This window comes from Corvus moneduloides, chromosome 1, assembly GCF_009650955.1.
Source record: "Corvus moneduloides isolate bCorMon1 chromosome 1, bCorMon1.pri, whole genome shotgun sequence".
Taxonomy (NCBI): Eukaryota; Metazoa; Chordata; class Aves; order Passeriformes; family Corvidae; genus Corvus; species Corvus moneduloides.
Genome location: NC_045476.1, coordinates 158,300,933 through 158,328,784, shown reverse-complemented (window position 1 = coordinate 158,328,784; position 27,852 = coordinate 158,300,933). Strand labels below are relative to the sequence as shown.

General features: G+C 39.7%; 1 protein-coding gene across 1 annotated transcript in view; it reads right to left on the bottom strand.

Annotated features, from left to right (window-relative positions):
- TG (thyroglobulin) overlaps positions 1-27,852 on the bottom strand; it is a 147,602-nt gene that overhangs the window by 90,612 nt on the left and 29,138 nt on the right. Inside the window, exons 18-31 of the mRNA XM_032110165.1 lie at positions 26,037-26,261; positions 19,568-19,738; positions 15,769-15,891; positions 13,937-14,052; positions 13,208-13,316; positions 11,852-12,049; positions 9,688-9,855; positions 9,089-9,154; positions 8,306-8,386; positions 6,052-6,189; positions 4,748-4,924; positions 3,681-3,792; positions 3,084-3,163; positions 1,426-1,569 (exon numbers count right to left, since the gene is read on the bottom strand). Coding sequence (XP_031966056.1) covers positions 1,426-1,569; positions 3,084-3,163; positions 3,681-3,792; positions 4,748-4,924; positions 6,052-6,189; positions 8,306-8,386; positions 9,089-9,154; positions 9,688-9,855; positions 11,852-12,049; positions 13,208-13,316; positions 13,937-14,052; positions 15,769-15,891; positions 19,568-19,738; positions 26,037-26,261 — 1,908 coding nt within the window. The remainder of the gene's footprint in view (positions 1-1,425; positions 1,570-3,083; positions 3,164-3,680; positions 3,793-4,747; positions 4,925-6,051; positions 6,190-8,305; positions 8,387-9,088; positions 9,155-9,687; positions 9,856-11,851; positions 12,050-13,207; positions 13,317-13,936; positions 14,053-15,768; positions 15,892-19,567; positions 19,739-26,036; positions 26,262-27,852) is intronic.

The window sequence follows — 27,852 nt, the reverse complement described above, 5'->3', positions numbered from 1 at the left end:
GTGAGAAACAGCCTTTATTTTTTGTTGGTTCTTTGCCAACAAGGGGAAAACAATTCCAAGAAAGGGAAGTGTATCTACAGCTCTGCTGTCTCCTCTTCGCTCCACCTTTCTTCTATTCTTCACTCTTACCCCTGTCTGCCTCTCAACTCCCCCTGACATCAGGATGTTGCCATTGCTTTATCAGGGCTGTTGTTCCCTTCCTCTCAGTGCTAGACCCTCAGCCCACCCCTTCGCAGCTTCCATAGTGAGTCCATGCTGTCTCCACCCTTTATCAAGGGCTGTCCCACGAGAGGAGGACATGGATGGTTCTGTGGGCATAGGGCTAGTGCAGGACTTGAAAAGCTCAACATTGAGTTCATATTTCAGATAGAGTGTGAAAGAAGGTTTTCTTTATCAACACTGTAAAACACAATATAATGCCACAATATCTGATCAATCTCTACACAGCTTTAACTGGATTATGTTTCTATCACATTCCCTGGACAACATATATCCATGCTTTGTGCCCTCCTCTCCTCTCAGCTATCAGCCCTTCTTTATTCTACAAGAACTAAGGGAGTGTAAAAGCAGGAAAAAGTACTCCTTATTCAGATTTTTTTCCCTGGTTCTGTCAACATCCCCAGACCTGCCCCCATGGGGCCTCTCCACTCTGGAGCTGGGTCTGTGTGACCAAGTAACAAGCTGTCCTCCCAAAAAGGGGGAAAAGGACAGGCAGGTAATTGTTTTTGTTATTTTTTCAGTTATGCAAAATCAAAGCCTAACAAAGTAGAACTAGATCTGCCCAAAAGGAGCATGACAAATGGCAAATCCATCTAAAGTTTTCAACAAAGAAATGAACCTTTTGTTTCTCCACAGAAAACAAAATCCACCTTGACTAGGAGGGGTTTTGATTCCTCCTGCAGAAATAACCCAACCTCTCATAACTGCTCTTCTGTTTAAACACATGATGGCTTCTTACTGCTTGAAAAATACAGGGCTACTTTGGAATGTGGTGTTGGTCCTTTCTTTACCAAAACAGCCAAAAGTGAATTTTAAATTCTATAGCAAGCCCAAACCTTTTGAGGTTATGCATCCACACAGATGATAAAACCATAAGCCCAGGAGTGAGAAACAAAGAATGTTTTCCTGACCAGGACTGTCCAGTGAGGCAAAATATATTTGAATTCCAACATTGGCCACAAGTTCCCCCATACAATCTAAGAAAATAAATTATACATCTTTGAGGTATTGCTATCCCTTTTCTATTAAAATGGATATTAAATTGCACCTTTCTTTCCTTTGCACATACTTGTTTGCCTTTTCTATTTGTGGTCCTTGCAAATGGGTCCTACAGTTGGAAGCTGGAATTTTTATACACTGAAGCTAAATAATAAACTTAAATGTGCAGAAATTTGTTAGAAAGGTCATGTGTCCTGCATCACTTACCAGGATTTTGATACCAGCCAAATGGGTGTATTTTGACTTCAGCATCTGGTGAACTGCAATTTGAAATGTGCCAAGCACTTCTTCTTTCCTCAGCACATGTCTGGATTCCAAGGCTGTTTAGAGTCATGCACACGATCTTTCCACCTGCCAAGGACATTCATGGTTATAGAAATAAGGAGGGAAACTTTCCGTTTCTAGATAGTGTTGTGAGGAAAGACAACACAGAGTGATTCCACTGAGCGTTAAATGAAATTCAATTGACTTAGAAATCAAAGGATGGAAATACCTAAAATCTGCCAAGTTATTGAAACTAGTTTTGAAAAATGCCAATGAATTCAGCGTGAGGAAAGGTGGGTTACCAGCATTATAATCCATTATGATCCAAGGTCACAGAGGATTTCCACTGAGCAAAGATCAAGACTCTGAGCAAGCAGCCCTTTCAGGTTAATGCAATTAAAAATCTGCGTGTATGTTGAAACATGTCCCCTACTTATATGAAGGTAAGAATTCTTTCAAAGTTGAGTGTAAATAATTTTGTTCCTGAAAAATAATAGAGGGTTTGAAACACAGTTTTACTGAAGATTTTAGCTCATATTAAAATCACTACTGAAAGTTCTCTTGACTATATGAGTGCCAAGACTGGATGTCTTAAATGTCACAGATATTAAATATTAATCAGATAAACTAAAAATGTGTCCATTTTGCATGTTGGGTGCCTTAAAATTTGTCATTTTTTTCAAACTATTTAAAGAAACCCCATGTCATATTCAGTTAAGACTTCATATTTCATATGATCATAAGGAGGTATGAAAACTTTCAACTATTTTTATTTGCACATTAATTCTTATCTAAACTACACTGGATTAATTTTCTAAGGTATTCATTTTTTTTGACCAAGTGAAAATTTTGTCTGCTCAACAAAAAAAGGAATTAAAAATATGCATTTCTGAAGTGTTTCAAATTCCAAAATGAATTATAAAAACAGCACATCCTAATGACCTCAGGGAGAGTTGATCAGCACATGACTCTTCCAAAAACAAAGTTACACATTTCAGTGGCCTAAATCTAAATTTGGAATAATATACTAAAATCTATTTAATTGACTTTGACCTGGGTGGTATCCAGTTTTAAACACCAGCTGAAGACTTTCTTCCTCAAATAGAAGATTAAAATTTGGGAGCAGAGAAGGTCAGAGAACCAAGAAAGCCAAAAGGCTAAACTGCCCCTGAGTATCCACAGACATTATGTGCTTGCATGCACCTAATTTCAGTAATATTTAGATTTCAGAGTCCTTTAGGCTTTGAAAAATGAAACAACATAAAAGGGGAAAAATCACTAAAAGAAGTCAAGCAACACGTTTGAAGAGAAGTTGATGAATGAGAAATAACTGGAGTTTTATCAGTTTGAATTTTATGCTGTTGGAACTGCAGCCTCTTAAGAACTGATTCTCATGAAGTTTTCGTAATAATTTCTGAAATGTGGAATGTGCCATTGGGCTGAACTCCTAGAAATGGTTATGGTTACTCGAAAAGGTGCTAAATAGAGGTGCATGAGATCTGAAAGGGCCTTTAAAGTGCTCTTCAGAGCAAAAGAATGGTAAAATTTGGATAACGAAGAAAGACTTAAAGTTATTTTAAAAATAAAAATGGGAAAAATACCTGACAGCTGGGAGTCATTAAAAAAGCCAAATCCTGTGCAACAAGGGTCAGCATCACACCAACGCTCACACTCAAAAAACCTAGGAAAGGAAAAACATTACCATTAGCATCATTAGACATTTGGAATTTGGTGGCACTATACACTGAGAGCCTGTAGAGATGCCTTCGACAATAAGGCTGAAGAACCAGTATGGTACTTCATACACACTTCCATACATTTTCCATATGTAGGTGAAATTATGCTTGATCAGAGTATATCTACCAGAATACATCCAATAATTTAGATTATTATTTTGATATCTGCCCTAAAAATATCAGCCTAAATTGATTTGGTGTATCCTTACTAAGAGATCTAACTGACCAGCTAGTAATTTGTAGCATTATAAGTAATAATTTTCATGTCTATAATTAATAATTCTATAGTAACTCAATTATAAATACCCTTTAACCCATATGCTTTTTTCTCTTCACTAAACTCCCAAATAATGCAATTCTTGGATCAATACTTCTGATCACCTTTATCTGCATAACAAGGCCTTGGAATTTTACACATGGTTAAAATTCCAGGGAAAACAAATGAAAACAGTCATGTCCTACCCATCTGAAACAGCTTTTCTGCTCATGTCAGTCTTATTCCTCACTGAGATTTCTGTTACTTTCTGGAATGGTACACGTGTGTAGAAGCTCTTCACAGAACTTTTAAGAGTGACTGGAAGGAAAAAACAAAATTGGAAAAATCAGTTTAACTTTGTTGTATACAAATACTGGTCAAGTAATCAAATAGTAGGGGTCCAGTCTATATTTCTATGCTGGGCTCTGGTCAATTAAAAGAGAGTTCTATCACAGCAAAATCTTGATTGTTAAGCCTGAAGATGAATAAAAATTCCCCAAGTGAAGGCTCTGAAAGCTGAGCAAGGTACATTGCCAAGGCAAGACTTCCAGCCAAGCCTTTTGTTTGTGAGATCTGTATTGATGCTAGTTCTTCCACAAGGCCTTAAACTGGGGTACAGTTCCAGATTGGAAGACTCCAGTGTGCTCACACATTATTCAACCCATGCTGCCCTTTGGGCTCCCCAAAATGACATGATTGAATACTGTAGTCCAGTGGACCTTCACATTTGTCACAGTAAAATTACATGTTCCTGTACAGTGATAACAGGCTTGTTTGTCCAGCTTCCTTACAACTGCCCTATGAGAAAAACACTGAACTTCCCAAGTATTCAAAGAGCAAAGGTTAAAATCCACGTCTATAGCTCTGCATTTCCTAAAAAATAATTTTAAAAATTTAAAAATTATACTTAGTGCTTTCAATTTTTTGCATTATTTAGCTACCGTAGAAATTTTAATTGTGACATTCCAATGACACTCCTATTTCACCCATATTATAAAAAGGGCTATAAACTGGTATACAAATTTGAGATCCACTCGGACCCTCTGATTTGGGAATAGCTGAGTTGAAGAGAGTGAAATTCGTGGTTAATATCTTTCCATTCTGAACTGAAAATTAAAACCCACACCCCGGACAGCCTGACCTGCCCTTGCACCATCACATTGCAGGACTCATTCATTCATGTAGACTTTTTATCTCAGAATCAAGAGCCAAAACACTGACTTGCATTACCAGGGTGAGAGCAAACATTATACACACAAATAGCAAAACTTGCCTATTTTATGGTACAGTGTCTGTGGTTGCCAGGGCAGCACAGTTGCACAGTTTCCTGGTATTTGGTCGATGCTGTTGTCACAAATCTGTGCCTCTGGATAGAGGGTACACACAAAGTATTTGTCTGTGGCATTTTGCAGATCTGCCATTCGACAAAACTCTTCCTCTTGGGCACAACCTAGGAAGCAAAGTCATGAACAGTTACACACACGAGGCTTCCTTTCCCTCTCTGCTCCTTTTCATGTCTTCAGAGCACTTAAAGCTATCCACCAGCAACAAATAAAAGTGAGAATTTCAGTATTATCCTACTAATTGTGCAAATTAATTTATTTAATTCATTAGAAGTGCAAGAGAAAGAGGGACACATTCTGGCTCTAGTGGCACTGAGGAGCAGGTTTACCTGGAGAGCACAGTGGAGGAGTTACAGCACATCTAAATGGGAAGATAAATTCCCCAGCAGTGACAAGAATTACTCCAATGTATTGGTCTCTCTTTAATATTTTAATTTATAAAGATCTCTTTCTTTTTTAGTAAATCTGATATACAAATTGTATAATCATAAAAGAACTCTGCATCGGTCATGGTCTCCAACAAATAAAAAGGACAATAATGTCTACAATGTCTTAGGAAGGTTTTACAAAAAATATTTCTGGAGCATTCAAGCACCACACAAAATTAAACATAACTTTCCTAGAATCACCTGCTCAAGACATTTGCTTGTAGCAATTTGGTCTGAAGTTTGCCCCAGGGTAATAGAGCACCTTCAGAACAGAACCAAAGCTGTCAAACCCATTTCTCAATTACCATGGCAATGGCTCCTGTAATGTATGTCAATGCTTAATTTTAAACAGAAATAGCTCTACTGACTTCTTACAGTGATGTTTGTGCACTGTTTAGTACTCTGAGTTCTGATTTCCTGGTAGAGCTAGAAAACCTCCATTTACTGCATTAAAATATACTTTACCATTAACCCGAAATATCTGCATTTTATCTTCTTTTACCACTGTGCCATGTCCCTGTTTGGAGGGGTATATTTCAAGAACAGCAGAGCATTGCCCAAGCTGCACCTTTGACTTCTCTTGCCCATGACAGGGGAACCCTGATGGTGAATTATGGGCATGCCATGGCAGGCAAAGACTGTAAGGAAGAAACAGGTGGCCCCATTGGCAATTTCCATGAAAACTTTAGGTTTTCTACATAAAATCTCAAAGTCCAAAGTTTCTACTCATCATTATTATAACACCTATTAAAAGCTTTTAGTTAATTATTATTCCCTACAGAATAGCAGTCTCTAAGATGTCTTACGTGTCAGACACCAAAGCAGAGCTTTCTCAGCTGAGTACTTCTGCCTGAAGACCCAATACTGCTGGTAAGGGAGAGAATTGTTCTGGTCACTTTGTATCTGGCTGTTGTCCATTAGGTAGAAAAGATCCTTTGTGGAATCTGAGATACAAACAAACAAACAAAGAATCCCACCAAAAAAATTAACTATGATCTGGAATGAATTAAATTTATTTATGTATAAAATTCTGCCTTTCACAGTAAAACAGCTGCAATCATTTTGTAGGGCTAGAATACACCAAAGGCTGCTTTTAATAACAGAATTGTCCACCCACAGTGACTCTCCTGTAGGCCATGCCTCCTCACCAAGCTGCACTTCCAGCTGCACAAAACAGCACTTCCAGACTATTTCCAACATCCAAAAACTAGATGAAAATCCCAGCTCCTAGAAATTAGAGGGTTCTCTCTACTCTGTCGTGCAACACAATATCCCAACAGTGAAGCATGATGATTCAGAGGATGTTTGCAATCCTTAATCGATCTAGGTTTGTTAATCCAAAATGTAGCAGTTTCATTACATTCCCTTGAGCAGCTTTTACACCTCTCAGTGTTAGAAGTTTTCTTGACAAGCTTAATACCTATTTCAGTCATTTAACCTCATTTCCCCTAACTTATGCTCCCACAGACCACATTAAATAACTCCTTTCTGTCACCTGCCTGTGACCTTTAGACGTGTGAAATTATTTATACCTCCTCAGCTCCCTCTGAAACAATCAATCACGGCTATTTTGTTCAGTTTCCAAATTTATCCCCTTTCTATAAGGGTCCAGTATTAAAAGAGATGGACGCTCTTCACTGATCTCTTACAAATTTCTTCATAAACACTTTATTATTTATCAAATGCCATCAGCAGGTCTCATCCCCAGTTCCAACATTGTGAGATACTGTGTTGCTTAATCTTACATGCAGTGAAACAACCAGACAATAATGAAAACAAGGGAAAGTAAAGACATGATGATGATTGCTGTTGAAGTGCTGAAGCACCTACTGACAAGCTGGAAATGCACTGTAGCTTTGAATTTTCTATCAGAAACTAGAAAAGATATGTTACCCTGTGTTTCACAAATTATTATCAAGTCCTAATAGCTCTATAGACATTTTCCCAGATGTATTCACGACTTCCTAAAAAAGGTAACCTATAATTCCCGTTACCTCTCAAGTCATAACTTCAACCTTCAGTTTCTCTTAAACAGCTGGTGTCAAGACGAAGACTTAGGGATGGAGGTAAAAACTGCATTCCTTGCATAACTGCAGGTTTTAATGATATCATCAGCCCCAGCAAGGTAAATGAAGAACCCTGAGGGTTGCACTCATGCCTTAGCAGGTAAAAGCAAGAGAATTTCACCAACCGTATTAAGTGAATGTTTTTCCCTCTCTTTTTAAGTCTATTTTAAAATACCCCTAATTGTATAGGAGCTCTGCTAGGTAAATGGGAATTTTTAGGTTTTTAAATTACTTTACCTTCCTTTCAAATTTCATAAGCAAAATCAGCAATTCACTTCCTTTAGAATTTTGCACATATTAAATCATGTCCTCAGACATTCATCAAGACTCCTCAGCAAAGATTGCAGTTCATTAAAGATGAAACAAGGTGCTCTCAGCAAACTCCACTGCTCACTTTCTCTTAGGATTATGGTGCTGAAGGCCCAAATGAACTCCAGAAACTTCCTACAAATTATTTTGGACGTATGCATGACTGAGTATAACCAAGAGCAAACCCTGGAATAACAAAGGAGCAAAGAGAAGTTCACAGGTTCCTCACTGTCACCATGCATGGAAGAAACTCTTGTGATTGCAGTTTCATCCTGGGTTTCTCTAAGTATCATATTTACAGCCATACTGTCAGTAGCAGTAAAGATGCCCAGGTACCCAGGCCAAGGATTTCATTCCTGGGTTTATGTAAAATTTTTTCTCAGCCAACTAATATTTCCTGTGTCTCTCCAGTTCAGTAAGTTTGAAAGAACCAATTTCACAGAACATTTTAACACTTTCATTTCCAGCCTGGCCTGGGAAGGTAAAAATCATAAAGCCAGGCCTACATTTTGAACATCTTTCTCAAAACCTGTATCAGACTTCCTTCTTAAGAGAAATCCTCTGGACTTTGTAATACCTATATAATTATGAACATATGGAGCAATATATTATATTTTCTGGTTAAATTCTGCACCCCTTCTCTGCTCTCTTCTGCTGCCTTCTCTGTCTGCTATTGCTCTAATACCTGATAACACAAGGTCGTTTTCTGTCTTCAAAGCAGCAGCCTCACACGCAGAGGTTTTCATTCTCGTGACCATATCGGAGTCTGGAATGAAACAGGAATCAAAGAGCAGAGTAATTCCCTTTATCTTTCTTTCACAAGACAAGATAATTCCTAGTTCCCAAAATTTAACAAATATATAAAGTGCACCACTTAGGAAAACTCCTTTGGTAGTTCTAGCAAATGTTGAATTGAGAATGAATAAAACCATGTCTGTATACCTCTGGGGAAAACCTAAACCAAAATGCATTGTTTGGATGACAAAAGTAAATGCCACATCCTCAATCACTCTGCATTCAGCATCAGTGCTCTGGAGGATGTGTGCACTTATAAAGCATTATTACAAACCATTTGTGCAGGTTCTGCCATGTACATGGTAGGATTCATAAAGAAAAAAAAATGCAGTTATTGTGCTAATTAACATAACCCATGTAATTATGCTTAAAGTGCCAAATTACTATGGTACTTGGACACCGATGGGACAAAGGCAGGTGTCTGTATGATATCAAGGGTATTAAAAGTAATAAACCATGTTCTCAGACACAAGAATTTACTCAAATTTCATTAAACTGACAGTAGAAGAATTACTCCAGATTATACATCCCTGCCAAAATTGACTTCTGAGTTGTGTCTTAATTTGGACAGAATAAAATGAAGTGATAATGACACTTCCATTATAGAATAGACATCTGCCACTTCCTACAGTTCATCATAAGCTTTTGTCAGAAATTCTGTGAGATAACTTACCTCTCCACAGGTAAACTTCCTGAAAGGTGGTGAAATTTCTTTCTGCCTCTTCCACCAACTGAGAAGCTATTAAAGAAAAAATTTTGTTAGAATAGCTGTTTAAATTAAACAGATATTTTTAAATGCTCAGAAATGGCAGAGAAAACACATCACTAGACTATGCATCACCTTAATTACAATATAAAAGTCTAAGGAAGAAGGTCCCAGGTGTCATGGGGCTAGTCTGGGTCCAGGGTGTGAAACTTTACTGAATTTCCCATCATTGCTTTTACCATGCAGATCTGAGCATCTCCCTTTTTATCTTTGCTCCAGACTTCATCATTCTTTCAGAATATTGGCTTGGATCTGCCTGAATTAAATGCTGGAAGTACTACAGAGTGACATACTGAACACAGTCCCGACTTCCATTAATGTTCACGTGGCAAAATGTGAGAGATCCATCTATCTAACAAAGCATCCAGTCAGAGAATTCTTATGCTCTTGTGATATGGATTAACTTGAAAAAAGCACTGGAGTACACGAGCAGGCTGGTGAATAAGGCAAAGTCTATACAACAATTAAAGAGAACTAATGTAAATTGAGGTAATTCATTGACATACTTCCACTGAACACTTGTCCTCCCAGGGTGAAGGAAAATCTCTCCTCCTTCTCGTCATAGCTCATGCTGTTACACATCCCACCCATGGCTGAGGTTGGTGTTGGATTCCAGCCTTTGGCACTGCAGATCAGCACATCTGGGGAGCTCAGCAAACTGCACAGAATGGTACCTAGGGGCAGGCAAAGACACAGCTGCATCATTCCACTAATGCTCTGCACCTACACAGAGCTTTTCGTCCAAGACCCCCAATAATTTCTTTAAGTGCCAACTGAACCTGAACCTGTGACACTGAGAGAGATACCATTCTCTACCAAAAAAAAAAATCCAAATAAGCAAATCAGAGCCATATGCTCAAATTGGAGTGCTAAGGTTAGCTACTCACACCCAAACTAAACATTTGTAGGCTGTTTTTCAGAGATTTCAAGCACATACTATTATCACCTAATAAAATAATAGTATTATCTGATAATACCCAACAATGTTCTCAGCACTTTATAGCACCACAGAGACACATCCAATCCTTTGATGGTCTTACAGTCTCAGGTTCTGAACCAAAAAAAGCACATACATATTTTTACTGCAATGGTTTCCTGAACTGGTGCCTGATTTCAGTCATCCCAGGCCTGAGTCTCCTCCAGCACTGTGATGTGAGTCGGGGGACCAGCAAGTTTAAGGCCACATGTTCTGGTATCTGTTCCCATAACTTCTAATACTCAGCTCTTGCTTTGCACTTGCTGTCACAGCTCAGGCTGTGGTTTTACACTTGCACTTGCTGTCACAGCTCAGGCACTTCTAAGGTTTTACAGCGCCCTCTCTAGTTTGTTTTTATGGACTGGGTACATGAGATACTGAATATATTACCTTTTCCTTCTTTTTTCTTTTTTTTAATGCTTAAGTCCAAATAATGCATTTGGTACTGATCTGCAGTACTGAACTGCAGTAGTGATCCAAATAGGTCACACCAACTAAACAGAGAGCTCTACAACATTCACCTTCTACACTCACAAGTGAGAGAATCCAAAATCTGATGGTAAATATATAGAGAAATGGACTTCACAAGATCATCTAGAATATTTTGATGTAAAAAAATATGACATGCCAAAACAAAAAATTTTCTGGAAATATCTTCTTGACAATTTTCACAGATAATTTGTGACAGATTTTCACAGATTTTCATAAATTTAGGATTAGTTTCCACTCCAAACTGGATAAGTGCTTGTCACATAGCAGCCACTAGCACATGCCTGGATTTCACAGAATCATAGAATATCCTGGATTGGAAGGGACCCACAAAAATCTTTAAGTCCAACTCCTCGCTGTTGATAGAGCCCATCTTAAATACTTGAGGCATGTCATTTAGAACTTCACATTTCCTACAGGAAATGCATCTCCAAGGGGAAAGTCAGTACCATGTGAATTTTAAACTATAAAAAGTGTGTACTGACATAAAGTGCTTAAACTTGCTGGCAAAAATCTGGTTCTGCCAAAGTCCCACCTCTGCCAGGCTCCATCCATCCCACTCCCACTTGCTGTCCTAGCTAGACACCCAGACCTGGGAGATTTTAGCATTCCTGCATGCATTAACGTAACATAATTCTGTTTAGCATCCTTTTTTCCTGCTGTTAAAAGGGAGCTGATTTTCATTTGCACTACAAGAACTCTGTCTGGAGGCACCTTCTTAACTTCTGCATCGGCTGAAAGGCACCAAATTCTGGCCACCAAGCTGTGCTGAGTACAGAGAGAGGTGTTTTCAGAATGATTTATCTCACCAGGATGAGATGTCACACACACAGAGAGAATAGGCTGAGTTGGAGGGACCCACAGGGATCACTGAGTCCAATTCCTGGCCCTGCACAGGACAGCCCCAAGAGTCACACCATGTTCCAAAGAGCATTGCCCAAACACTGCTGGAATTCTGTCAGGTTTAGCCCTTCAAAATGTCCATTTTGTTCCAAGAGCAGGATGCTACCTCAGGTCTTTACTGCTACAGATTAAGTCTTGGGCATTACTCAAACATTGACAACACCAATAAGTGCCAGTGATGTAGAGACAGGCTGCTGACACCAGTATGATGCAAAGGTGGGGGTACTGTGCCCAGCAATGACTTCTACTCATTTAGCATTGGTTTCCCACAGCAGAACTCTTTCAGTGCAGTCAGGAGGTACCTCCATCCAGCGGGAGCTGGCTCAGGATGAATCCATCACAGCAGGAGTCCCGGCTGCACTCCTGTCTGCAGAGCAGCTGAGCATCAGTCTGGGATGTGCCGGCTGCTGGGAGCACCACGGAGCGGTACACGCCGGACAGCACGTTCTGGAAGCCAGTCCTCTCAAAGGCCTTGAGTCCAGAGAAGGTAAATTCCTGTCCTGGGTAGACAGAATGGGAAAGAAGCTCAAGAGGAGCTCAAGGGATGCTTCTGAATTGCTTGCAGACTGGAGCAAACTGATCAAAACTCAGTTTTAAAAGTCCTTTTCTAGACTTTGAGTTTCAGAAGCAATACAAGATCATCAAATGTTTTGGGGCCATTATTCTTGCTGGTCATAATGTATGGCCAGCAAAGAGCTCCTAAACTGATGCATGCAGTAAGGTTGGCAATATTCCACCTTCAAGCACTGTTAGTAACTCCCAGATAAAAATGAAATAAACTTATCTCATTTAAAAGGTAAAATGTGTAATGTGGCCAATTAAAGCTCCTGCTGACTAGGAGGGCATGAGCCATAGAATTTTGGATATAGAAATCTAGAGTAGATCTGGTATCAACACGATTACACTGATTGCAGCAAGTCTTGGGGACTTGTCTTTTTTTCAAGTGAGACTTAGATCCTTATTTTTATTAATACTAATAAATAGAGACTCAGAGTCTTGGATAGAAAGTACAAAGAAAACAGTGAGAGCAGAGAGTTTTGACTCAAACCCTGCAGCATTCTGCATTTGGTTATCTTGCTTCCAGTTTGGCATGAGGCTTAAAGCTGGACACACAATGGATGTGGTGCTATCAGCCACACTCAGACCATAAATAAATAAATAAATAAATAAATAAAATTTGTCTCATGCATTCATTAGTTCAGCTGAAATGTTTTGGGATTCGTGGAGAGCAGTTTACTTCTTGGCTGGTATATTACTAGAACAATTCACAATCAAAAGTAATGCGAACTGTTAAATTATGTACAAGCTGGTCATTAATAATGCCTTCTATATTCAAACAAACTGCTTAATAAAGAGAAATCACAACACAACAGAACTGAATAGGACAATATATTGGAAAGAATTTGAGTTTTTATGGGACTAGTGGTTGGCAAAAGCCATCAAAATGGCTGAAAAAAGCTGTATTCCTTATTTCTAGGGAACAAAATGTGAAGGGAAGACTTGCTGAAGTTTCTTGACTGTCACTAAACCTTAAGCTTTAAAAAGTGTTTTGTCTTCTTAAACAAAGATGCTCCTGACATTTAGTCATGAACCTCTACAGAAGTAACTACCAGCTTGGGCACAGAGTCAGATTTAGGTGAGTGATTCATATCTGGTACCTCTCTTCAAATAGACCATCAGTGCATCTCCCTCTGGGTTCCTGACACGAAGCAAGCAGCTGAGGCCACTGATGCTAGTGGCAGCAGGGTTACCCAAGACACCTTGCACCTGAGAGAGAAAACAGGCAAGCTAAATAATACAACCTAATTGATTTCCTCTCCTTAAATAAATTTTCTTTATTAAGAGACTTGTGGGGAGGAATGAGCACCCACAAAGGTTATCACAGCACAACTCCATGTGGACATTTTTCATTCTATCTCATAAAGACATTTTTTACTCTCTCAAACTGAGATCTATCTCCTCAATGCCACATCGCTGTTTGAAATAGGAAATAGTGAATAGGAAAATAGTACAGTATAAAGAGCAGAGAATTCAAACCCTGGTCTAGAGGAAGGGACTCAAAAAGTATGATTGTTTCAGGTGACCTGATTACCAACCTGACTACTTCCAGTTTGGACTATCCAGATTTTTAAATCAACCTGATATCCTGTCTGCAGGAATAACAGTGCTGTGTGATGTTTCAACCAAACACTGAGGTATTCCGATGTCATTTCTGGAAACATCTGGGTGTAGTTTCTTTACCAACTTGCAGGGATTTATTACTGCCATAGGGAAGAGCACTGTCCAAGGGTCAGGTAAGAACCTGCCTTTGTTCTGTGATCTTGTCTACTTACATTGAACACACAGCACTATGATAAACATATATTTTTAAATATGATCATTGTTACCAATCCAGAGGTGGTGCAGTTGAAGTTGACTTCAGCAGCGCTGTATAATTCACAGAGCACTTCAGTACCAGCAGGAGCTACAGTTGCAAAGCCACAGGAATCTTCTCTCTCACAGCCTGAAAAACAGGAAAGAAATTTTATGTTTCCTAGCACTTCACATGCAAAATGTTTGCTACTAATTCCAGTGCTTACTGCCGTTTACCTAGATTTCCATACGTCTATCAGGCTGCAAGCACATGACTTTAATTAGCCAAATGAACTTTAGTACTCAACTATTTTAGTAGAGGGTTAAGGATTTTAAATTGAATTAAATTCATGCAAAAAGTTGCTCATCACCTGATGATATAAACAGCTGAGACAGGTCTAAACAGCCATCAAATATTTAAAGTCTGCTGGATAATTTTGCCTGAGACAGGACTCTCATGAACCACTTTGCCAACACATCAATCTGCCTGATACAGTAACCCCATGGCAAGGAGGTTGTGACAGATATCGGAGTGATAGGAAGGAGGGAAGCATCAAATTGTTCAATCATGCTGGCTGCCCCTGCAGCAATCCCCTGGCCATTGTAAGGGAGAAACAGCCATCCCCTCCAGATTTAGGAGTGGCTGAAGATTCTTCTGCCCTGACACTTTCACCATTAACTTGCTCCCACAGCTTTGCTCCTAGCACAAGTGAAAAACACTTTCCAAATGTATTTAGTATAAAATCAACCAACTTAAATCAAAATATCAGCAGAAATGCAAGCTGAGCTATTTGACCTTACAGGGACTAAGAGAGGGAAAGATCAACCCTTACCCTGCAATGGGCACTCCAGCAGTAACACTTCGTAGTAGTGCTGCCATTTACATAACTTATAAAGAAAATACAGCTATGAGCACGGAATCAGATTGGTTGGCAAAGGGGCATGATTTCCTCCCCAGGTTCGTTCTCAGGCTCTCTCAGTTCAGTGTCTTGCTTTTGAAGGTCTCCATTTGCAGGGGAAGGTGCAAGAAATCTTAACAGTATACAGCCAGGATGAGCTGGTGCAGGAAGATCATTCTAGTAACACATAAAAGGCTTTACATATTCAATTCTTAGCAGGAGAGGTGATTGCTCCAGCTAGACCATGGCAAGTGACACAAAGCCACTGATTTGTCAGAATTTTGCTATGTGCCTTACAAACAGGACATCTGTGTTATTATTGCCAGGGTGGTTTTACTTTGAACATATCCCTTCTGCCTCCCTTCACAGCGTGAGCCTTAGGAGACACAAGGTGAGACTGACTCAAAGCACCCTGAAAACAGTGTGGTGATTCCTCTTAGTTTGAGATGATTCTGAACCAACTAAAGCCAGATGCAACATATTATATAGACTGTAAGACTTGGCAGAAGAATACCTCTGCACTCTTTACAATACTCTTCTGATGTAAGCAAGGATGATTATTCCTACTTTATGTGCCAATCAGGTAATTTGTGAAGAGGTAAAAGCTTGGTTTTCATATGTCCTGAACACCTAATCCTTCTTTTGTCTGCACATCTGCACAGTCTGATGAATGTTTCCTGGTTTAAATCTCAGTCCTCATCCGTATTGCAAACTACACCAACTGGCTTTAAAGTCAGATGACTGGTCTGAAGTGGTATGTAAAGTCAGAAGACATCTATCTGAAAGAAACATTGATCTCTTCCCTGAACCAAGGTCACCAAAAGCTGTAAATACCTTGCAGTGAATTGGTGCCAAACTGCAGAACATACAGTTCATCTATGAACTTAACTATAAACTCATCATATAAAAAGATTATTATTTTCCATGATGGTCAGTGTTGTCTCTCCAGCTTTTCTCAGTTTTCTCACCTGAAATGCACTGAAAATATGTACTTTGCAGGTCTCCCCCAAATGACTGAGACTGAAGAATTTGAGCTTCTTCTGATCCATAAATCAGGCTGGAGGCAGGAACTCTTTCAAACTTTCTGAGCACTAAAAAAAGACAAAAAAGATCCAACCAGGTAGTATTATCAGTTCCCACACTGCAAACAGACAAAGATTGTAGGTAGAAATTGAAGAATTCTGTGGGGAGAAAGGTCTGCTCATTAAATGATGTACCATAACCTCACAGATAATGCAGGAGACGGCTGGCATGATAGTAGAATTTCTGCTTTGAAAAAAAAAGTCACAAGATGTTTTAAAAATCAGTTAGCCAGGAGTGGGCTGGGATTTTACTTTCCAGTGAGGCTTCTCTTCCAGCAGCAGACCTGCCATCTCGCATTACTTGTTCATGAACTGTTGAGTCAAAGGGGGAACCAACTTTCTACAAAACAGTCACAGAAACAAGAGCCAGCTCCAACAGCACTTGGTTAGACAGGAAATCCAGGAGCCTTATCACTTGTCTCCAGAAACACAACAGCCTGATCTCCACTGACTTCAGGCCCAGAGCGATATCCAAGGTAGTATGTCCTACATGTTGCTTTATTACTCCTGCATTCCACTTTTAAAACCTGACTGTCACTTTACTGACCAAACCCTTTTATCTGCTCCCTCTGCACTGGACCCACTGCACCTGTGTGTGAGGAGTCTGACAAGCAGCACTGTTCACACACCGGGAAAAGCTCATGGGGTCTAGAGATGCAAACCCCAAAGGTCACTACATGAGGTGAGGAATCTAATCCAGACTCCAGAAGGTTTGGCCCTGGCTGTGCCCTGAAGAGGATTACAGACTGGTGAAGGGACACACAGTGCCACCACCACCCTGCTGAGGTTGTTACTACCTGTATTACCAAGGAGTTGGGCACAGTGTGTCCACAGATTGATACACCAGAACACTGGAGTGAGCACAGCACATTAACCCTCCCTGTGGCAGGGGAGTTGGAAGTAGAGGATCTTTAAGATCCCATCCAACCCAAGCCATTCTGTGATTAAGAGAAGAATGTGGTGACTTAGCATCATCCCTTGGTGACCAAACTTCTCTAAAGGACCCAAGTGAAGGCAAACCTCAGGCTCCTTGCAGCCAACACCTGGCCTAGACCTAAAAGGAGGGTAAAAGCAGGAGCCTTGGTGTGATCATAGCTGTGGGAGACATCTGCCCATGGAAGAGCTGGAAGATCAGCCCTTCTTTCCCGGGCTCACAGGCGCAGAGGTCCAGCCGGACGATCACAGCCCTCTCTCCCTGAAAGGTCTGGATAAACCACAAAGTAAAAGTCAGGGATAAGTTCTTCAAATAATCATTTGTACTCTACAGAAAAACAGTCAGGGCTAAATCAGAAGCAAATGTCTACTACTGTCAGGGCTGAGTCAGCAGGTGCTTTTGATAAAACCATCATTTCTGCTCAGAAAGAAACCCACATGGGTTTGTCAAATGGTTAGCACAAGAAAATCCTTGCACTCCAGCTTGGATGGGGACAGGGAAGAAATATGGTGCAAGCAGAAGTGAAAGTTTTTTCCTTCCTAGAAACACGGGGCACCAAAGTATGAGCATTAGCTAACTTCTGCATGAAATTGAATCCCTTCTGCATCTGAAATGTGCAGTGATGCCTTGTTAAAAACTGCCCTCATTTCTATTCCAATATTCAAATTTTAAAAATTACACTCTCAAGTGTTTTTCTTTTCTTCTGATTTCAACCCCTAATTCCGGTTTCATCCCACCTCTCCATTTTGAAGAGAAAATATTTTTTCTCTATTTTTCTCCCATATTATTGAATACAATATTATTGAATACAGTATGTATTCAATACAATAATATGGGAGAAAAGTAGAGAAAAAATAGAAAGCATTATGAAACAGTAAGCTGAAAACATTGAAAAATAATAGAAAAGCTGCCTTTCTTTAAATTTTTGAATTGTGGTTTTTTATTTCAAAGATAGATTAAAAAACTGCAGTCATAAAATCATTTCACAGGCTTAGTGCAGAGCAGAAATTCCCTATCTCACTTATTACTGGAGTAAAGCTCTAGGTCCTTCTGTTGCTGTAATCACATAACCATAGAATGGTTTAGATTGGAAAGGACCTTAAAGATCACCTAGTCCCAACCCTCATATAATAAATGTTAAGTAATAAATGTTAAGTGGCCTAAAATATAACAAGAGAGACAACAGTAATAATGAGCCATGGTTGTTACAGCTTATTCCTGTGCATTCATACAAAGCAATTCTTCTTCTGCCTGAAGACTCAAAAACCAAAGACCAGCTGGGTTTTGGTGACCCTTCCCAAGTGCCTGCCTCTTGTCAAAGCAAGATCAGCCTTCAGCCCCTACTCTCTTGCTGTGTGCTGAATTCAGTTAAGGGAAATAGCAGAGGCAGGGGGGGAAAGTAAAAATAGAGATAAACAGTTTCACTTCGCACTATGATTTCTGGAAATGCAGCATGATCTTTAAAAGAAAAAAAAAAATTAAATTAGCAAATTATTATTTAAAAACCCAACCAAGTAAACAGATTTCTTAGGTGTTCATGGAGCCCCAAGCTACCTGATTTTTAGCTGGCATCCCTGCCCATGGCAAGGGTGCTGGAACGAGATGGTCTTTAAGGTCCCTTCCTACACAAATCATTCTATGATTCTATGACACATTGTTGCTGTTTTTTTAAACCTTGAATTTTCAACAGTCATAAATATTTGTAGTGATATCTCTAACATGATCCACAAAAACAAGTACAGGTATCTACAACGGTTCCACCCTAGGGAGAGGCAGAAATGCCCAAGCAGAAAGATTCATGGCAACAGAATTGAGATCCTGAGTCCTCTCCCCAGAGAAACATCTCAGCTACCCCGTGATTGAGGGCAACAGAGGCTTTCACCTGAGGTTCATGACTATGATTAGTCTATGAGTTTGCTTAATGGGAAAAAAAGCTATTTTAAGAGAAGATAGTTTTGCAACCTCTTCACAACCGAGGACTTTCAGTTCACACTCCTTCCACTGATCACACTTGTCATAAGACATTGTCTAACTCAAAGCACACCATGACATCAGTTTCTAAACAGAATATTCCATTAAATTCAATACCAATCATATGATGAGCATATAAAAACTTCTGGGAAAAAGCAAAAGCTTCGAGGCTGAGAGGAGTAATTAGATCTTACTGCAGGCAGTCTGGGGACTGTTTGATAGATTACTTTCTTTGTTTTTTCAAGTTTTTCATCCTTGAGAACCAGCATTTAACAGCTGTGTTCAAGCAGAAGTAACCTCCCCCAGCCTGCCAGGATGTGTTCCCCAAGTCAGATACCTTACAGCAGGGGCCCAGAGGGTGATGTTACGTTGTGGCTGTGAGGTCATCGCTGAAAATAGTCTATTTTCCATGAATATACTGATGAGCGATAATTTTACAAAGAAATTAATAATTCTGCTCCTTTCTCATTATCCCTCTCATTATTCTTTTGGGTTTCCAAGCAGAGAGCATGAGGTCAGGACACATCAAAAGACGGCAGCCATCTGAGAGTGCAGGAAACCTGCTTCTCTCTCTTCCCTTACCAGAAATAACTTCCCCAGTGTCATCAAGAAATGCAAAACTAAGGAGGAATGTGGCTTAAGGCAGAGGGCACAAGTATGGGAAAGTGAATAACTATGGGACAGTGAATCCCCATAAGCTGTGGAGTGATTAATCTCTTCATAAGGAGGTTTCACCTATGTGGGGTCAAAACATATCCAAGATATCCTTCTGTCACTTACCCAAGCACTGGTCATCTGTAAGGAGATCCTCTGTTTCTGTCCAGTCCAATGCTGCTCCAAAGCTGTTGACACAGAAGGATTTCTTGGTGTCAGGGTCTTGCTGGGAAGGTCTATACTGGCCACTTTCATCACACTGCAGGCCCTGCTCATTGCTCTGGCAGGATGTGACACCTGTTACAAGTGAGCAAGGGAAGGAAAAAGGAGCTTTGATAATGCTGCCACAGGGTTTCACAGAATGGCAGAGGCTGGACAGGACCTCTGGAGGTCATAAGGTCAGAGCCCCCTGCTCAGGCAGGGCCACCTGGGCTGCCCAGAACCATTTCCAGATGGAAAAGGAGTACACAACCTCCCTGGGCAACCTGGGACAGTGCTTGTTTGTTCTCAAAGTAAAAACATTTTCTGATGTTCAGGGGGAACCTCCTGTGCAGCCACTGGTCCTGTCAATGCAGTAAGACAATGATCAATGCTGTAGGACAGAAGTCCCCTTAGCACAGCAGAGATTTCACTGAAAATTAAGCTATGATTTGCACGGAGTTTCATGCTCTAGAGCATGGTAGTCTCACTGCTTTGTTGCTACTTCAGTTTGTGTTTCAAACATTTCTTGGATTCTCTGTCATGCATCAAATCTCTGTTGATGTATTTCCAGTACTGTAAAGCAAAGTACAGAGGAGGAACTCTATTTTCATACAATGCCTGCTGCAGTGGATCTGTGGAATGTTGTGAGCAATGAGAAGAGCTATCACAGCAATTAATTCAGAAAAACTCTTCAGACTCTGCAAGGAGACATCAGGGAATGAAAGAAAGTAGGAAGATAATGTGTAACCTGGCTTTTGGAGAGGGCTGGCAGAGGTGCAGCACAAAGGTAAAGTGAAACCAGGCAGGGAGCAGATTTAGCAAAGAAAATTGCAAGTACAAGTTTTTAAACCCTAAGGAGCAAACTTTTAAGAACACAAGTCCAATACCTACCCAGGAAACACACAGGGAAAAGAAGAATGACAACTGCAGGCAAAGAGCTAATTGATATTAAGAGACATTACAATAAAAATGGGGGTTTATCCCACCTAAGAGAACAAATAGTTTGAAAGAGAACAAAGTAGACCATATACTCAATGACACTCCCAAGAAGCCCCCATTCTTGGTACTCTTATTTTTATCTTATTTTTATATAAGATAATTCTGTAGACAAAACTGAATTTGGACCTAATAACTGATTTTCTGTACAGAACTGCATGAAAAAAACCAAATCATTTAAGCTGAATTCACCAGTTTTAGTGAACATTTCAATAATTGCCTTGTGAGAAGTGTTTGTATTTGCAGGGGAAAGAGCTGTACAAAACAAGACTATTTTAGAGTTCATGAAAGTGACAATAAATGAACTGCATAAGAAGTTTCTTACTGATACTGAACACCCAGATATCATTCCTGAGGACAATGAACATGTCTAGAGGAACCACAACATCCTGGATGAGACTGACCACTTGTTTCTCATGCATTTTTGGTCACAACACCAGACAGTTTGGACTTTGTAAAATGCTTTTGAATGTATGCAGAAGGGATCATATCCATCCAAAAACCCCCAGAGGGAGGTTGTGTTTTTTTTTTTTTTTACTTAGAGATGAATAAAAAAAAAATCATTAGTTATTTGAAGCCAGAATATAAAGGATATGGAAAAAATGAGTTCAACTTACAGTGATCAGCACTGATTGCCCCATAGGAGCTGGTAGTTTTGCCCACAGGACACTTGATACAGAAGGAATGTCCCGTCTGATACTGATAGTAGCCAAGAGGGCAGGGAATGCATTCCTCATCCTGGAAATAACTGCCCGGAGGACAAACAACTGCAAAGAGAACAATCACCTCATTACTCGTTTGGAATTCAACCAGTTCTGGCATTTGCACACACATGTGTGGGTATATATGTGTGTGTGTGTGTATATATATATATATTTATTTATTTATAGTGCTGATAGATTTCCCATAGGCTTCAAGCTCTTAATATATGTATTTCTAAGTATAACAAAGCAAACACTCCTTAAGTGATCATTAAACTCATCAATGACAGGAGTATAGGCTGTGATTGGTTTTCTCAGATCACCCTAAACCTGTTCTTGAATTAGTGCACATGAAGCTCTTTGGAAAGGCCAAGTCCAGGCCTGACTTCCATCTGTCAAATCCATTTGTAGTAAGATAATGCAGGTGGATAAGTTGTGAAAGAAAACAAAGGAACACAAGCTAGAAAAAGATTAACTTCTAACACTACAAACAGAAACAGGAAGGCTGTGAGGAGCAGAAACTCCAAAACCATCATACAGAAATCCACCATATGGTAGCACTTTCATTCAGAATTCCTGCCACAGAAATTTTTGTTAAGCACTTCCAAACTAAACAGTAATGGCTGGATTAAAAGTCACTAGTTGTGCACATGACAACCCAAACACAAACAAAAATATGTTCTTAGTGATGTTCTTAGTTCGTGTATATAGAATTTTCAAAACAATCAGGAGCAATGCTTCCAGCTGACCTGTTGCATTTTACAAAGAAAATTCTTTGTCTTCTGGGATGTCATGGAATACTGTCTTTCCCTCCAGAGCATTCAAATTAACATTAAAGCAGAAGAGTCACAGACATATTTGCAGGACAATACCTCTGCTTGTTATTTCACAGCTGCTTTCCAGATGTAGATTTCCTTCAAAACACTATCAAATGTATATTTTGGGACTTTGACAAGGTGAAAAACTTTATTTCTGTTCTTGCCCTGCATCTTGACAGAAGTTTAAGCTTCCATGAGAGAGGAACAGTAATGCAATATTGGCCATTCTCACTACAACCCATATGATGAACTGCTGTTCTGGCCAAAACAGCCAAATGTAAATTAATTTAACTCATGGGAGCACATAAATTATAATAGAATAAAAAGACAGCTAGTAGAAAAATTATCATATCTTCCTTCATCTGCTGTAAATAGTCCAGTGGAAAGGTCTGGTATAATACAACTGTGAGACTAAAATTTTCCTCCAAGTGCGCATCAAGGCAATTACTCTGGGTAAAACACATATCTAAAATCAATTACAGAATGTAAAAAATCCTGGATCAGTCAGAATTCTCCTTTCAAAAGCACATTACTTAATACACAAGAGTGTCTGATACATTTTAAAGACAGTTTTCCAACACATGCAAAAAGCATAATACTCATTGTACAACAGCAGAAATTAAAGTGAAATGAGCAATCCATGCTTAAATTGAAGACAAAATGCAATGAATGAGGAGGCTAATTAAGCAATTAAGGTTTAAAATTAAACAAATTTAGCTTTTCAAAGCATTGTCCTGTTTTTGTAGTTTTCGTCACAATGTGAAAGAAACATCTGTGTCTCCTATCATATTTTAAGCAAGAAAAATTGCCTTTCATTTCATACATTGGATTGACAAAAGGGCACAAAGAGTAGTAAAAACTGTTGGTGCAGAATCACGTTTTCTAGACTCTATAACTCTTGGAGGGACCCATCGCTTCAGCTACAGGCCACATTGACACAATCACATAGAGGTTTGGTTTGACCCTACGAGGGAGACAAACCACTATACTGTACTTCTTTCAAGCATTAACATTAATACATTTTAACAACAAAAGAAACTAGAGAACAGCTTTCAACCAAAATCTCAGAGCTAAATGTTACCACTGGGAACAAACTTTGTAACCCTAAACCAGGAAAAATTAAATTAAAATATAAAAAACAAAACAAAACAAAAACCCAAATTTAATCCCTTGCTCCTGCACATGAAATATGGAACCTGCTCCCACTTCCAACCTGACTCTGGCTTCTGTGTACCAGGGGAACAAGTTGCAAAATACAGGGTAAGGAGCAACCCACTGAAGTGATTCCACAGGGATACCACCCTTTGCAGAAGCCTCAGCTCTCACTACACTGGGCAAGCTCAAAAACTGTCACAACTCACCATTGCCCAACACTTGCATTGCTCGTTTTTCCCTCCAGGGGTACTGGAAAACTTTGGGATATCCGATTCTTGATCTAGATTATTAGAAATGAAGTCTTGAGCTGCCAGTCAGCTACAAATTTAGCCGCCCTTTTGTTTGGGTTGTGTTATGCTCAATGCAACTCCGATAGAATTGTCAAGCATTTTAAAAAATAAAGAGAACTAGCATAAAAAGGTATAGTAAAACAAAGCTAATTTAAAAACAGGCTTCAAGTTTTCTCCTGAAATAAATGGGGGAGAAGGGTTATGTTCCCAAAGTCCTCCTTGCCAGTTTCCAACTCTCTTCATTTTGATTCATACCTTAGCAAAGAAAGTGCCCTTTTTTCCTATTAAAATTTAGAAAAAATAAAACTGTTACCCAAACTCTTAAGGAATTATATTAATAGATACCTCTGACATACCATAACTCAGTGTAAGACCGAGACTAAAAAAATGTCACATTAGAAAAAATTAACACATGATAAATGTTACCCATTTTACAGGCAGGAAAACACGAAACAAAGCTACAATAGATGCAAACCTAAATAAGCAGATGACTGTAAGGAAAGTATAAGAGTTGAAGATGCAGAAACATGTAAGTTTCATATTTCTAAATGAAAATATTAAGCTTATTGAGAGCATCAGAAACCTGTCACTACTGAGCTGACCACACTTCCTGAAGGAAAAACAAATGACATTGACAGTGAAATAAAACCAAGCACATCAAAAAGATCAGGATCTGAAAACACAATTTGCATTTCAAGAACAAGTTGTAACTGGAAAGAGGACAGAATACAGAATCTCTGCCACCTTCACACAACTTTGGTTTCTGTAGTCACAGGTGATACTTCTTATTAATAATCCCTATTATTAGTAGAGAAACAGATCCAGACAGGATGAATGACCAGGACATATCCATACATATATATGTGTATATATATATGTATGTATTAGAGGAACCAGAACCTGAATTCCTAAGTTCCCTGTTCAGAATAAAATATGCAGTCCGGCTACACAAACCAGTGTCCAGCAGCAGGTACACCACGACAGCTTAGAGTATGAAATCTCTGTCAAAAGCTGGAGCAGAAACCATCTTCTTTCCACATCTCCATGATATCTACTTTACTGAGTGACATTTTCCACAGCTACCTGGTTCAAATATTTATGAATTAACCCACAAGGCAGGTTAATTCGCTGCTTCCTAGGGGCCTTTATGCCTGGCAGGCAGCACTCGGCAGAAAGATCCAATTCTTTGTAAGTTCTGCTCTAAGTGACAGATTCTACTTAAAAAATAATGATGCCTTTAAATAATACAACACTGCATCTTTTTCAGTAGCTGGAGTTGTTATGGACTCTGGACTCAGGAGGAATTAATATTTTTTCTGCATGTATTTAAGCAACCCTGAAATGTTTCAGACTGTGGAGATGAACTGAACCTGCAGTCAATTTACCCTTAAAGGTCCAGGCTAGAAACCGCAGCAGTTCAAAAGTGGTTCGTCACTTGATTACCTTACCCAGGCATTAGGAAACTCTCTGAACTTAAAGAGGAACACCACACCAAGCAGGGACATAATTTTTTTCCACATATTCTGGTTTGCTTCACAGTGATGAAGTGATGAATATCTGAAAATATTCCCAACGTTGGAAAACTTATCCAATACCTGCTTCTGTTATCTTATACCTACAAGTGGTACATCTCTCCTTCTTTCCCTAGATAAAAAAAGGCTAGATATAGTGAATACACTGCAAACTGGCATAAATGAGACATGGACTCATTAAGGACAACTGGGCCAACAAGAACAATCAGGAACTGAAGGAAGGTTGGTGTTGATAGAAACAAGAGTGGGGCTGTTAAGGCAAAGGCACTTTGGCATCATGACCTGGTACCGAGGACAGGTTGGCACAGCCATGGGGAGCTGTGGAAAAGGAAGGTTTGGCAGCCCTAAGCAGGATGTGGGCAGAAAGGCAGCCTGTTCCAGGGAACCAGACTAAACAGAAGGAAAGAAGAAGGAAAGAGGGCAGAAGTGCAATTAGGTCTGGGTGTTAGCCAGCATCAAAAAAGCTTCCATCTGAGCTGGCTGGACTTGGCCCCAGAATTCACAATCTCAGGACTTCTGTCATTTCTGCATCTAGTTTTCTATTCCGGGCAATGTATCATTATCTGAATCTCTGGCTACATTATCTTTGTGAAATCCTCTTATTAAGGATACTGTACATTACAGAATGACTTTCTATTGCCAGACAGATCTAAAATAGTCCACAAAACTGCTTACAAAACTTTCTTTACCATGTCAATGCCATGATGCCAATTTCCAAATTGTTGGTTCAACACAAGGACGGAACAGTAAGCAATGCACTAATTCCCATCTCTCCCATTCACAATGGTGCCTCACACCTTTCAAATATGAACCTTAAACAGAAGTTCACTGATGATTTTCTAATTTGTTTTATACTGATTCCTGACAACATCTAAGAATGGAAAGCTAAAAATAAGACATACCACATCCTTGTGAATAAGGGCCTGCTTTCCCAGGAGATGAAATTCTTCGAAACCCGCTTCTACATCTGAGCTGCACACGTGGAGACAGATCAAACTCTTCATCCCGGGGAAAATCAATGACAGAATCTGCTAGGAACTGCTTGGAATCCAAATGAAGCAGAAAACCACCATCCTTAATCTCTTTTATAAATGCTCCAATGAGATTTTCCCCAACAATTGCATTTTCTAAAGAGGGAAAAAAATACAACAAAATAGCATGAAAGACATTTCCAATACAGGAATGGAACATAGAAACTGATGAACTTGAAGTTAAAAACAGAGACAGATGCAGAAATACAAGGATGTTAACAAACAGCTGACCATAATGAATCTGTACAGTGTCTATCAAATTACAGTCTTACTTTTCTCACTCTGTTTAAATACACCCAAAACCACTGAACACAGAAAGACCCAAATCTCCCTTAGAAGGTAACAGAAGTTGGAACATAATGGGAGATGATGGTGCTGTGAGTATACAGAGAGGAGATTCTCCTCTGTCTCTTCTGAAACCATACAATCATTCCCTCAAAAAGCTATTTTTGTACTACAGGGAATTTACAGTGTGGAGAGGGACAAAGAGATACTGTCCTCAAAGAGGAACACTTTCAAAAAAAAAGTTGGATATAAAACCAAACACAATTATACTTTGATTCACTTCCTGCAAACTGCTCAAATATTCACAGGGGCAAAAGAATATTAGATAAGATATAATTCAGACTAAATATAATTTAGATTAGATATAAGGAAGAAGTTTTTTACAGTGAGGGTGGTGAAACACTTGACCAAGTTGCCCAGAGAGGCACTAGATGCCCCACCCCTGGAAATGTTCAAGGTCAAATTGGAAGAGACTCTGAGGAACCTGACTGAGTTGAAGATGTCCCTGCCCATGGCAGGGGTGTTGGACTAGATGACCTTTAAAGGTCCCTTCCAAGCCAAACCATTCTATCATTCTGCGTTTCGTGTTTTCCTGAGAATATGGAACAACTGGGTGGATGTGAACAATATCAGACTGTAGAGCCAGGCACTACAGGACCACTGCAGCTGCCATCTGTGTCCTGAAGGATTTTGAATTAAGTTCTGATCAAGCAAAAATTGCTGTAGGACACATATCTCCAAGCCCCAAAGTAAGAAGGAAGGACACATGAAGACAGAGCTATTTCTGTTTAGTGCTGGGAACACCATTCCAAAGCAGTAAAACTGGAGAAAAGGTCCCACAAGGCTGGGAGAGACCTTCAAGACAATCTAGTCCAACCACCAGCCCAGCAGCACCATAATCACCCCTAAATTATAGGGGTGACAAGTGACACATCCAGATGCCTCTTGAACACTTCCAGGAACGGTGACCCAACCACCTCCCTGGCCAGCTTATTCTAATGCCTAACCACTCTCTCAGTGAAAAAATTCCTAATTTCTAATCTGAACCTTCCCTGGGATAACTTGAGCCTATTTCATCTTGTCCTGTCACTTGAGACCTATGAGAAAAGATTGACCCCCACCTCCTCTCAGGCAGTTGTAGAGAGATCTCCCCTTTTCTCCAGGCTAAACAGCCCCAGCTCCCTCAACTGCTCCTCATCAGACTTGAGCTCCAGACTGTTCCCCAGCTCCACTGCCCTTCTCTGGACATGCTCCAGCACCTCAATGTCCTTTTTGAAGTGAGGGGTCCAAAAATGAACACAGGATTTGAGGTTTGGCCTCACCAATGCCGAGTAGTGGGGACAATGACTGCCCTGGTCCTGCTGACCACATTACTCTTGATATAGGCCACAATTCTTGATAT